This window comes from Micrasema longulum, unplaced genomic scaffold (assembly GCF_059751315.1).
Source record: "Micrasema longulum isolate JH-2025_06_02 unplaced genomic scaffold, ASM5975131v1 h1tg001254l, whole genome shotgun sequence".
Taxonomy (NCBI): Eukaryota; Metazoa; Arthropoda; class Insecta; order Trichoptera; family Brachycentridae; genus Micrasema; species Micrasema longulum.
The window spans coordinates 35,757-48,268 of NW_028278441.1; the positions used below are offsets into that span (position 1 = coordinate 35,757).

A 12,512-nucleotide genomic window follows, 5' to 3' on the forward strand; every position below is an offset into this window, starting at 1 on the left:
ATTAAAATATGAGCTTCACTAGAAATTTGGTATCAATGACGCCACTGGACAAAACGTCAAACTTCAATGCGAATCGTGACGTATAAGAGGCGCGGCCAATGCAAAGAAGCGTTTCCGCGTGAATTCAAAATTATAAATAAAAAAATATTTTTTATGCTACTAAAAAGTACAGAAAATATATTTTTGCCGTACAGTATTTCATAGATTAATTCGTAATTGTGAAAGAAAAGTAATATTTCCCTATTCAACACGTATACAAAATCAAAATGGATACATAATCTATTTTTGCATACAGAAAACTTTATTTTACTTTGTAGATAAAATTTAGGATAAAAGTTATTCTTATTCTTAGTGATGGGGGTCAGTGCTATGTAAGCTCCTGACGTCACTGCGACCTGTGAAGATCTATTGTGACGGGTCCCCGTGAATAGTTCTCGGCCTCCAAGCCCAGGTCTATATGAAGAGCCTGGCTACTGTGTGGAAGGCGAGAGTTTACATTTTGCTAAATCTTTCCCCCCCCCCATGCCCAGATCTGTAAAGTATCGGGCTATTAGGTAGGGGGCGAGCTCTTTAACATCCTCAGGTTTAACCAGTGGTCCTCCGAGAATGAGGCTCCTTTTATTATGTAAAGCATTACATTCACATAGAATGTGTATAGGTGTTTCCTCATTTGCACTGCAGAACTTACATCTAGAAGTTTCGGAAAGGTTCATTCTAGCGAGGTGTTTGTTCAACTGCAGAGCCCTGGGCGGGCTCTAGTGATAACCCTCACTTGATTTCGGCTGTGCTTTATTAGCTCAAAATTAAAACTTTGCGAGTACCCTGTTATCAGTTCCTTCGCATTGTGCTGACCAAGTACCCTTTGCTAGAGCATTACACTCCGCTTCCTGGCCCACGACCTGAGCTCATTACGAGGAACACAAGGCCTATCGGGGCTGTTTCAGCTCCCAGCCTTACCAATTCATCAGCCGCCTTGTTACCGTCGATGTTTGAGTGTCCAGTAGCTCGATCACAAATAACTATCGACGTGCTTAAAAACATGCTAACCATTTGAGTGATCACAATGAACTTGCTCAAGTTATCGTAGTCATAAGTCAACGCGTGTGTAATCAGCAGTCAACCTTCGTGTCGGTTTGTCTTTTGTTTTCCTCGTAAATAAATACAGTCCATTGGCGAAAAATCAACATTTACTTTAAAAAATAATACAATATATTGCATCTGCAAAATAGTGGGGAGTATGTAATACAAAAAATGAAAATAAAATTACAATCGCTATGGCGACTGCTTTTCTTGACATTTGGCTTGCCAAACGCCGGCTAAATGCAATGCATAGCACGATAAGTAATAAATAAATAAATAAAAATAGCAGTTTTTAAATATTTTCCATATTTGCACCGGTGAAATTCAAATGTGTGATTTCGCAGCAGGATTATACGTCGCGAAACGTAAATATTTTGACAGTAAACATTAGGTGGTCACGTATGTTCCATTGTGATCGCGAATACGATAAACAACCATGGTGAGAAATTGTTATCACGTCGCTTACTAGCACGTCGATAGTTATTTGTGATTAAGCTACAGGTACCCAAATTTATATCACACTGTTACACTCACCGACACAATTAAGCGTCTGTAGGCCTCGAAGATGAATTCGGAATTGATCTCGATAGAGTTTGGTGATTTTAGAGTAGCCTGGCTGTCTGAGAGAATATAAAATCTTTTGTTTTTGTATTGTCTGCGCAGATTTTCAACGTCAACTCCCCATTGTAATACGAGCCCACATTTCAATCAAATCATTATATTGATTCTTATTGCAACCCATTTGCATAGTATGTACATAATATCTACAGCATCTGGTTTCATTCCATTTAATCTATCATCATGTGCAATATTCCCACGGAGGAATTCTTAGCAATGTGTTCTTGTTTATTGCATTAGGATACCTTTTACGTTCCCAGGCATAACTCTTTCCTTATGTAAGGATCGTCAGTTGTATGTATATTGTATATGCACCGACTGTTATTAATATTATGATTGAAGTTAAAGTAAAAGAATTGAAGAAATATGGATGTTCAAACATAGGCAAAATGGTGAATGTTACACAGTGTGTAAAGTGGCCACTTAAATCAGCCAATGACAGGTCGTAAGCCCTGTAAATGCCTTGACTTCCGTATTCCCTTATTTAAGGTATTCTCCATCCCTGTTGTAATTTGTTAATCTTAATGACCCCCGAGGGGGTGAAATCCAGTCTTTTGTCTATGAACATTTGGACCAACTCAAATATTGTATAAGAATTGCGCCTAGAAGTAAGGCAAAATACACGGCAATCGACTGAATACTAAGAGACATTCCTAGCTTCTTCCACATTCATAGATGCCCTTCAATTGGGTGATTGTATTGGCTTTGCGACTTGTACATTTATTGTAATAATGTTTATCCGTGTGTAAGGATATGTGGTCATTAAAAAATATATATTGTTCTTCTCTGCACAATTTTCAAGGCCAAAAATGTCGCGTTTTTGTAGGGACATATTTTTTTAATAATTTATTTTGTAAAGTTATGATGAAAACATTTCTCTAGAATATCCATATTGATTTCAAAAACACAATTATTTTTTTCTAAATCCATTTCGTATATTTTTATCGGTATGTAGTATTTCCCTATTATCAATCATGTGCGTGAAAATATAAGCCAAACAGATTTTAATTTAAAAGAAGAAAAAATATTTTTTTGTGAAATTTTGAGAAATGCTTGGCTGGTCGCTTCGAAGCAGATTAACGGTAAAGGATATCAGTCATTCCTCGTATCAATGTTACCATTATTTCGTCATTCGTTTGTTTTATTAATCTTATTTATTTATTTTATATCCTGTAATTATTTTCATGACTAAAAATTGTGTTGCTTTTAATTAATTTATTATTTTTAGTAATTATTTTCATGACTAAAAATTGTGTTGCTTTTAATTGAAAAAAATCTCTTATTGTTTTTATGTATATTTCATTTTTACTTTTTATGTTTATTCATTTACATATTTTTTTTTTCTTTTTAATACTAGTATTTTAACCGTATCTTATTTTTTTTTAAAAATTATAAATGGTATATTCTGTAATTTATTTATGTTCTTCAATTTTTATTGTTATCGGTATGTTTTCCAATTTATATTTTTGTTTAATTTCTTATTACTCATTTTATATATTATAATGTGTATTTGTGGTTCAATTTTTATTATTATCGGTATGTTTTATAATTTATAATAATTGTGTCTCATTTATTTACTATTAATGGCATATTTTCTAATCTATTTTTATGATTCAATTTTTATTATCATTACTTGCATGTTTTCTAATTTATATTTATATTGATTTTTTCTAATGTTATTATTATTCTTTGAATTTATTAAGCATCATTTAATGAAATTAAAAAAAAAAAAAAACACATGAAAAAAAATAAGGTCCTTCCTAAACACAGGAATTTCCTAGCTAGTCGGGACCCGAAACAAATAAACTCTGTACATTTTAAAACTGTGAAATACTAAATAAATAAATAAAATAAATAAATTTATTTATTATACGGCACAAGTGCCTTTAACGATATAAAATATAAGAATATAATGAGTTCAGTTAGGTATAAAAAGAAAAATAACAAGAAAAATATATTTACACGTATGTATGTCAGCATACAAAAGGTATAAAAAAGTCGGTATATTATGAACATAAAATGAGTTAACAGCAGATCGTTAGCATAAGTAGCTTTTGCAAATTAATCGTTAATCGTTACTCTGGAACGTCATAAAATATTTATAAAAAGATGATTTGAATTCACCGAGACTCGAGTTAAAAATGTCGATATGAGAGTTACATTCGTTTCCTAGTCTGTGTATACGCGGTATTGGCGAGTGACAAAGATTGTTGGTTTGAGAAGGGTGACAATAATATAGACTATTTTGTCTAGCTCTACGTGTTGGTAAATTAATATTTATTAAATCCAGGAGTTCACAACAATTGAATTTACAATTAATGATTTTATATAAAAACATTAGATCAGTTATTGTCCTGTGATCCCCCAGAGTAGGTAAATTCAAAGAATTTAACAAAGGAATGTAGTTACTTTGTTCTAAAGGTATTCCTATGCTTGTTCTATAGGCATATTTGCCGTATGAAATTAATGAATCTCAAAAATTTCGTCGGACTCTTTCAACATTATTTATGTGAATTTTGTAAAAAGGGAACCATAGTAGAGTTTCGCCCTAATTGACTTCTAACCTAGGATATATACAAGAGTTCCATTATTTTAACTGATCCAAAACTCTTTATGGTTCTAAGTATGAAACCAAAAATTTTCTTACTTTTAGAAGTAATGTGGTAGATGTCGCTTTTGAATTTAAGTTTTTCGTCAAATATGACACCAAGATCTCGAATTTCCGTGACTTTTTTTATATTATGAATAAATATATTATTATCTCTAGTATATACCTGTCTCAGATTTGCATTATCGCCTAATTTTACCGCTCGCAACTTTTACCTTGAATTACTACCCGGTAAAAGAAGAAGTATATAAAAATTGGAAAATTGTTTTCAGGCGTTGCCTAGTAGGTGATTTGGTTCAGCCGGATGAATCTCACCCACGTGATAAAGGTTTCAGCTCTTTTACTTCACAAAAGTCAACAGATGGAAGAGTCAAGGAAATGTGGATGTTCAAACATGGGCAGAATGGTGAATGTTACACAGTGTGTAAAGTGGCCACTTAAACCAGCCAATGACAGGTCATAAGCCCTGTAAATAGACTTCCATTTTCCCTTCTCAAAAAAAATTCCCTCTCTGTTGAAATAAATTTTAACACAGCTACATTTTTAAAAGTATTTACAATGCAAATTAATATCCATTTGGCAATTCTCGACCTGAGTACGGCCCATTGTTTTGCTGCGAACTGTAGCTAACTTAATACCCAATAGTCATAGAATGGTTTTCCTACGTTTGGGCTCCTCTATAGCTTGGCGCATTATTACTTTGAGGTTCCAAGTATTATTAGACAACCGATTTGGTAACATAATCTCCTCGCCGTAGCGCCGTATCGACCAAACAGCGGCGATATTGCGCCCTGACGGTGGGCGGTGGCGTCGCACCTCTGGGCGGCACCGCCCGGCCTTGGGCGGATCGAACCAGATATTACGAGATTTATATCGCGACATTGTAACATTGTACAAATATTGTCACAAAGTTTTGTTTTTGTCTCTGTCCGGGCGGAATGAAGAATGGCGTGACTCTTTTTTGCGTATTTTATTATGAATTTAAATTTTCCATGTCTCTTGACTGGATCTGAAGCGTGAGATTGATATTTTTAGCTTCATTTACCAAATGTTCTAAATACGATTAAAATGTAGTGACAAAACAGTGCCCTGTGCACCATAATATACGGAGAGGAAAATGATATGGTAAAGCGGAGAGTAAACCTACCACAAGAGCACAATTCAACTATTTTTTTTATGTTTTTTTTTTTGTTTATGAGTGAATTTTCCGCATGCCTATTCTTAGATTTTTTGGTGCTTTGTTAATCTCGTCGATTTGAATGTTTAATGGGTAGATAAGCTCATCAATTTGAATCCTTACTCGCCCTAGTGCGTTGGTAAACTCGTCGATTCGTATCGCTAATCGCCCTGGTGCGTTGGTAAACTCGTCGATTTGAATTCCTAGTCGCCCCTAGTGGGTTAGTAAACTCGTCGATTTGGATCTCTAGTCGCCCTAGTGCGTTGGTAAACTCGTCGATTTGAATTCCTAGTCGCCCCTAGTGGGTTAGTAAACTCGTCGATTTGGATCTCTAGTCGCCCCAGTGCGTTGGTAAACTCGTCGATTTGAATTCCTAGTTGGCCTAGTGCGTTAGTAAACCCATTGGTTTGAATCCCTACTCGCCCTAGTGCGTTGGTAAACTCGTCGATTCGTATCACTTGTCACCTCAGTGCTTTGGTAAATTCGTCGATTTGAATCCACAGTCGTCCTAATGCTTTGGTTAGCTCGTCGATTTGAATTCCTAGTCACCCTAGTGGGTTAGTAAACTTGTCGATTTGAATCCCTAGTCGCCCTGGTGCATTGGTAAACTCGTCAATTTGAATCCCCAGTCGCCCTAGTGCATTGGTAAACTCGTCAATTTGAATCCCCAGTCGTCCTAGTGTGTTGGTAAACTTGTCGATTTAAATTCTGAGTGCGTTGATAAACTCGTCAATTTTAAATTTTAGTGTATTTTAAGAGAAATCTTCGGTTTTTTCGTATGAATTTCAAATGTTTTCTCCAAAGGAAAAATCCCTCGCAGAGTTTCTAGTGTTTTTTTTTTCAATTTTATGTCGCATATAACAGAATATTTGCCTTCGTAAATTGTACGTTTAAATTACTAATATGCGATCGAAGATCAGAATCAATTAAAAACTGCTTTGTAATGATGTGTACCTAACAGGTAATAAATAACCTAGTAATAAATCAATACAGCTGATAGTAAATATTTATACAAAACACCATATAATATTATCATTAGCATTACAAATTTCGCGAAAAGTATCGTTTTATATTTCGCAATATTATTTACAACGGACCCAAAGGAGCGAAGTATGGAATTGGAAAAACGAGGATGAAAATCGGGTGAGTCCTGTCCAAATGGGATCTCTCAGGCAAATGAGTGGTAAAACTACGTATGATACAAACAAAAGTCGGAATAATCATCGTGCATTCATAAGTAAATGTATGAATGTAGAGGAAGCGGGGTCTGTATGGGGAAAGGGTGTGATGGTTTGTTAGTTTGTTTGTTTGGTAACAAGATGCCAGCGAATAATGATAGAATCTGCTTTCTGACTAATGTATTTATGTAGGCATTGTATTTCGGTAATTACATAAGTTTAAGTAATATTACAGCCTGATATAATGAATATTATGTTAAGTACATTTAACTATGAAGATAGATTATATAATGGAAGGGTATTATCCAACTTTAATAAGCTCCCTAGTAGGAGTATTGGCACTTAGTCACGCCAAGCCATAGTAAATAACGGTCGTAAGTCGTGACAGGTACCGAAACATGAAACCTTTTTATTTCGCGGCTTTTTTGATCTATAAACAGTTTTACGTTATTTATTACGTAGTTTTAACTGTTAAACAATCTTACGGTTTCAGAATCTGATTTGGATTTGATGCTTTGCCTTTTTAAATAATAATAATGTTTGGATAATTCATACAGCGCCATTTTTGTGAAAATCACCTCAAGGGCGCTGAAACTTTTAAAATCAGATAAATAACATTATAACCATTATCAAATGATCGGAGTATGAATGCATGAAAAAAATAATAAAATTTAACTACTTTGAACTACGTCACAAGTTCTTCCGAATCAACCAATGACAGTGTTGTGAAAGATTTATGGTTCCCGGGAAGCCAACTCACTAATCACCTGAACTAACCGATCAGAATTTGTGACGTGACGTCCCGGGCGGAGCAATTTCAGAATTACTAAACTCAAAACAATCATAGCATGGCGCTGATAATTATCCTTATTAGTCCTTAAAATACAGCCTGATTATAATGACAGTTGTCAGCAAAAGTGACGACATAACTTTGTAGTGACGTCTAAAGAGTGATTTATATTGACACACGAAAAATCATTCGTATCTGGCATGTTATTTTTTTTTTAAACAATGCTTGACATATAAATCAACTTAATTTTATGAAATCAGCTTTAAAACAACAAAAAAAAACAAAAACAAACCTAATTATTAACGACGTTCTTACAAGGTTACGTCATTTTGCAAAAATGTTAGAAATGGGACAAATTGATCAATGGAAATCGATCGAATAAAAAATTATTAATTTGTTGTTGTTCATGAAAAAAAGTATGTTATGTCTCGTTCTTTAGTAAATAATTGTCTTAAACACACTATAATAGGCTTTTTTTGCGTTTTTATATCAATTTTTGGAAACAGAGTTTCATGTTTGCACGAAAAAACTGATAAAATCGATTTGATCGGTATATGATCAGTGATCAGTAATTTCCCATCACTAGCGACATTAGTTTGGCAGCTGTGATTTTAATCCAGCTATATTTTAAGGACTATAGTGACCGCCGAAACAAGATTTTCAGTCGAAACCGAATTTCAGCTTCTGTTTTAGTTTCGACCGAAATCGAAACATATTAAAATTATTTAAAAGGCACATTAAAACGCCCAAAAATAAAAATGAGTTGTTATTGTTAAACCTTACGAGTTCGTTAAAATAAGTGTTCAGTACACAATGAAATCAAAGGCATAAATATAATAAGTAAATATGTTTATTTTTTAGCGGTTTTTGGTTCGTTGTTATGCTATACATATAACCTATATGTAGCAGTTCTTCCATGTACGCTATAGGAACTTAAGCCTATTAATTACCTACTTATAAAAATATGTATAAATATGAAAGATTTTAGAACTCAGTCACTAGCCATAAGATGCACCCGAGTACAGCCGAACGTTATCCGACACATTCCGACCGCAGGTTTCGGCCGAGCCGAAGTTTCGGCCCAATTTTTGTCCGAAACTAAAACCGAAACTTCGGTCAATCACTCTGATAATACGATACTTAAAAATAAAAATCTATTTTTTTGGGTTATTTTGATATTAAAAAATACTACTAATAACTTCCTCATTAAATGCTCTTATTTTTACCGCGTGTAATTTAAAAAATATATATTTCCCGTCGCATTGAACTTCCTCATTAATTAAATACAAAATAGTTCTCCTTTATGACTGCGGGTTAAAACGACCAAAGAATAGTTTTATACACAAATAACTGCCCTTTCGGCTTACTTATTTTTTTATTTTTTTTACAGGCGTCCACACCCAAAACCATTTTCTTCCAAAGATGTCATCACATCGGGCAATGTCCAACTGCATATTATCTCTCATGACGAATCTCCGCCACCTTCGACTTCGAAATCTCCCACTGAAAATATCGCCACAGACGAGAATCTCCGAACTACAACTAAATCGGCCGAATTACCAGGCAAAGCAGGACCCAAAGTCTTACTGGAGAAAAATAAGAGAATCGTTTGTAAAACGTCACAGATTCCAACACGAACGCGGAATGAAGAAGTATTGAAAGCCAAATTACCGACCAAATCGGAGATTCCTAAGGGTTTAGAGAACACTATCCTCAAATACAGAATGGATTATATAAAACATATAGCTAAAAGTCCTATGTATGCTAGATCTTCCGTGAAGAAGCCTTGGGAAGTTGTTTCAAGGTTAGTAGTTTTATAATTTTAAAGGCTCCTGTTGGACAGGACAGTTGCTCCAAATTCCCAGTCGGTCCCTCGGTTACGGGGATTGTGACCACGACCACCCAGGGGGGTGAGCATATCTAGCTCTACCACCCCACCCTCTTCTCTCCCCTCGATGGCGCTACAGCCCATATCGAACTTTGGCCTCCTGCAACTTTTTGTCCTCAGCCACCGTCTTCCAATTTGCTATCTGGAGAAACTGCGCTGCATCCTTTCTCACTTTATCCTCCCATCTCAGCCTGGGCCATCCCACTAATCTGCTTCCGCCCGAGTGTCGGCTCATTAATCTTTTAGGGACACGTGAGTCGGGCGTTCGCTGTACATGTCCGGCCCATCTTAATCTAAGCAACTTCATAGATGCCGAGATGCTCGGGGCCTGGGCCCAATATATTGTACACTTCTTCGTTATGTCTTAACGAAGAACTGTACAATATATTATTCTCTCTCACTGGTCCGCAGATTCTTCGGAGTACCTTTCATTCAAAAGTGTCCAGCATTTCAGCCATCTTCACTGTCAGTGTTAGCGCTTCACACCCATATGCAAATACAGTACGGTAAATTTGGTTTTTCTGTGGACGTTGATTTGAACACACCCTCCTCTCCCCAGGACCCTAATTTTCGTGACTGTGAACCTCCCGAGCGAGGCAAAAGTTGGCCCCGGGCAGGTCGCCAGGTATTAGTGAGGGGGCGCGTATCTATTCAAAAATGGTTGAAAAACACCGATACGTATTAACAGAAAAAGGTCTATTCATTTCATTATTTTTTTTGTTTACCTTAGAATATCGGAGGAGCTGATAGAAGATGCCCTCAACCAAGTTACTGAGGAGTTGGAGATGGAAGCTCTTCTCAAGCAAATGATCGACGTGGAACTCCTCGACTTGCCCAAACAACAGACCAAATGAACAGCGGCATAGAGCTACAAAAGCTTCCTATTGATTCATTTTGATTCATTGTTCCCTTTCCACTCCTAAAGGTGCATAAGGCACTGGCCAATTTACACCAACCGTAGCGTATCTTGACAAATTTTTTTGTTGCATGAAGTCTTACGCGTCATGCGTCCATCCAGGGATTTCGAGATATTATAGTCTTAAAACACATTTTTTGTCGACCGTTTGATCACGAAGCGGATTTATTACCAGAGTCTAATTTGTGGACTGCATCAATACAAGTTTCAACTCTTTTACTTCACAAAAGTCAATAGATGAAAGACGTGCAGTTTTACAGATGTTCAAACATAATCAGAATTGGTGAATGTTACACAGTGTGTAAAGTTGCCTCCCAAACCAGCCAATGACAAGTTATAAGCCCTGTAAATGCCTAGACTTCCATATTCCCCTCTTAAAAATGTTTTCCCTCTCTGATGCAACAAATGTCGGCCTCGTGGTGTGTAATGTTCAGTGCGTTTGCTTACCATGCAAGAGGTCTCGGGTTCGATTCCCGACATGTTGAAATATTTATTCAAAAGGGTGTTTTCACATAAGAATATTTCGTAGTCCCCAGACTGGTATCTGAAGCGTAAGCCCGATCACCTTACATTCATGTAACAAAAATAATCAAGAAGCGCTGCGATTGGTGAACCAATCTAGTGGCCTATGCACCATTAGGTGCGGAAAGGGAATGATGATGATGATGATGTTGCAAGGGAGGTAATCCAGCCAGTCTGCAAACATTTAGACATACTCAAAACATGTTACTTAAACATGTCCAGTCAAATTTACAAATTACTACAGGCGTGAAGAAAATTTTAGAGAAGAAATATGAAGTCTAGGCATTTACAGGACTTATGACCTGTACTTCAAATATTGTAATGTCCAGTAAAGTTAATTACCCTTTTTTATTTGTTATTTTAACATATCCTTTATTTTTTATTTTCTGATAACCATCCGGATATTTGGCAATCTGGATGAGTGGACTTCCGCAGTATATATTATTATATAATTATAACACAACATTATTTTTTGGTATGTGTATTTTTGTACATACACAAATCTGGATTTCTCCCGAGGGGGAGTAGGTATATATTTTTTATTAATATCCCTACAGAGATGAGGTAGAATGTACTTCAATATCAATACATAGATGGCGCTCCAACACGCTAGTGAATGGTTTCTCATTTAATAAGATATATACAAAAATCAAAATGTTACCTGTGTCGATATTCGCTAATAAGCGGAATGGGGAATGTTGTAAAACGTAAAGTGGCCACTTAACCCAGCCAATGACAGGTCATAAGCCCTGTAAACGCTCGAATATCCATAATCCTGAATTTGAAAAAAATTCTACCTCATCTCTGTAGGGATATTAATAAAAAATATAATTATAACTTGAACATGCTTCTCTCAATATTTCTATGACTTGTGTGACATAAAAATTTTGAATTTCAGTTAATCTACCAGTTATGTTGCTCGCATATTTTAGGTACTCGTATTACAGATTTTTTTTACAAATTTTGCTGACGCATTGTCTGTGGAAAACAGGAGATCATGTCTCATTGCCCTCATCAGCCTAGATGGCACATAAAATGGATGATCAGGGGATTTTTTTTCCTCGTTAATTAACACAATAATAAAATTGGTCAAATATAACTCTCGTCGGCCTTACGGTCAACGCATTTGCCTACCATGCAAGAGGTCTCGGGTTCGATTCCTGACACGGTTGACATGAAATATTTATTTACAAAGGTGTTTTTACACTAGAATATTTCATAGTCCCGGGACCGACCATCTCACCTTTACGTAGCAAAAATGATCAAACGCTGCGATTTGTATACCAATGCAGTGCCCTGTGCACCACTGGGTGTGGAAAGGGAATGATAATGATGATTATAACACTCTGATTGTGAGAGGGAAAGTCTAGGTAGGGCATTTGAATTTTTTTTTAAACTTTTATTATGATCATCAAGCGCACTTACTCATACTTAGAATAACTAACGAACTCATCAAAGTATTTTTTCATCTCATATTTGTATATTTGTCCTTATGTATCCATAATTAATAAAAATATTTTGCAATAAGATTTGTTTTTATTAAATTATTATTTTCTTCCTGTTATTAAAATATGTATTTTTTTAAATATGCATCACGAGTCGTAGAAACAAAGCCCGCTCTGTACAAATTATGAAACAAAAAAATAAATTACTGTATTTATATAAATCTGTCAAAAAAAATCACAAATTCTGCTCTACTGTGTCGTAATCATAGAATTAAGAATAGTCCAGAAAC

At 35.5% G+C, this 12,512-nt stretch overlaps 1 protein-coding gene across 1 annotated transcript; it reads left to right on the forward strand.

Moving 5' to 3' along the window:
• Positions 1-8,841: 8,841 nt before the first annotated feature.
• On the forward strand, positions 8,842-12,296 carry LOC148276247 (uncharacterized; the record flags this gene model as incomplete). The annotated part of the gene is made up of 2 exons (XM_088234531.1): positions 8,842-9,255; positions 10,070-12,296. Coding segments are annotated over 2 exons (538 nt in total), but the record flags the coding sequence as incomplete, so codon positions are not given.
• Between the last annotated feature and the right edge of the window lie 216 nt (positions 12,297-12,512).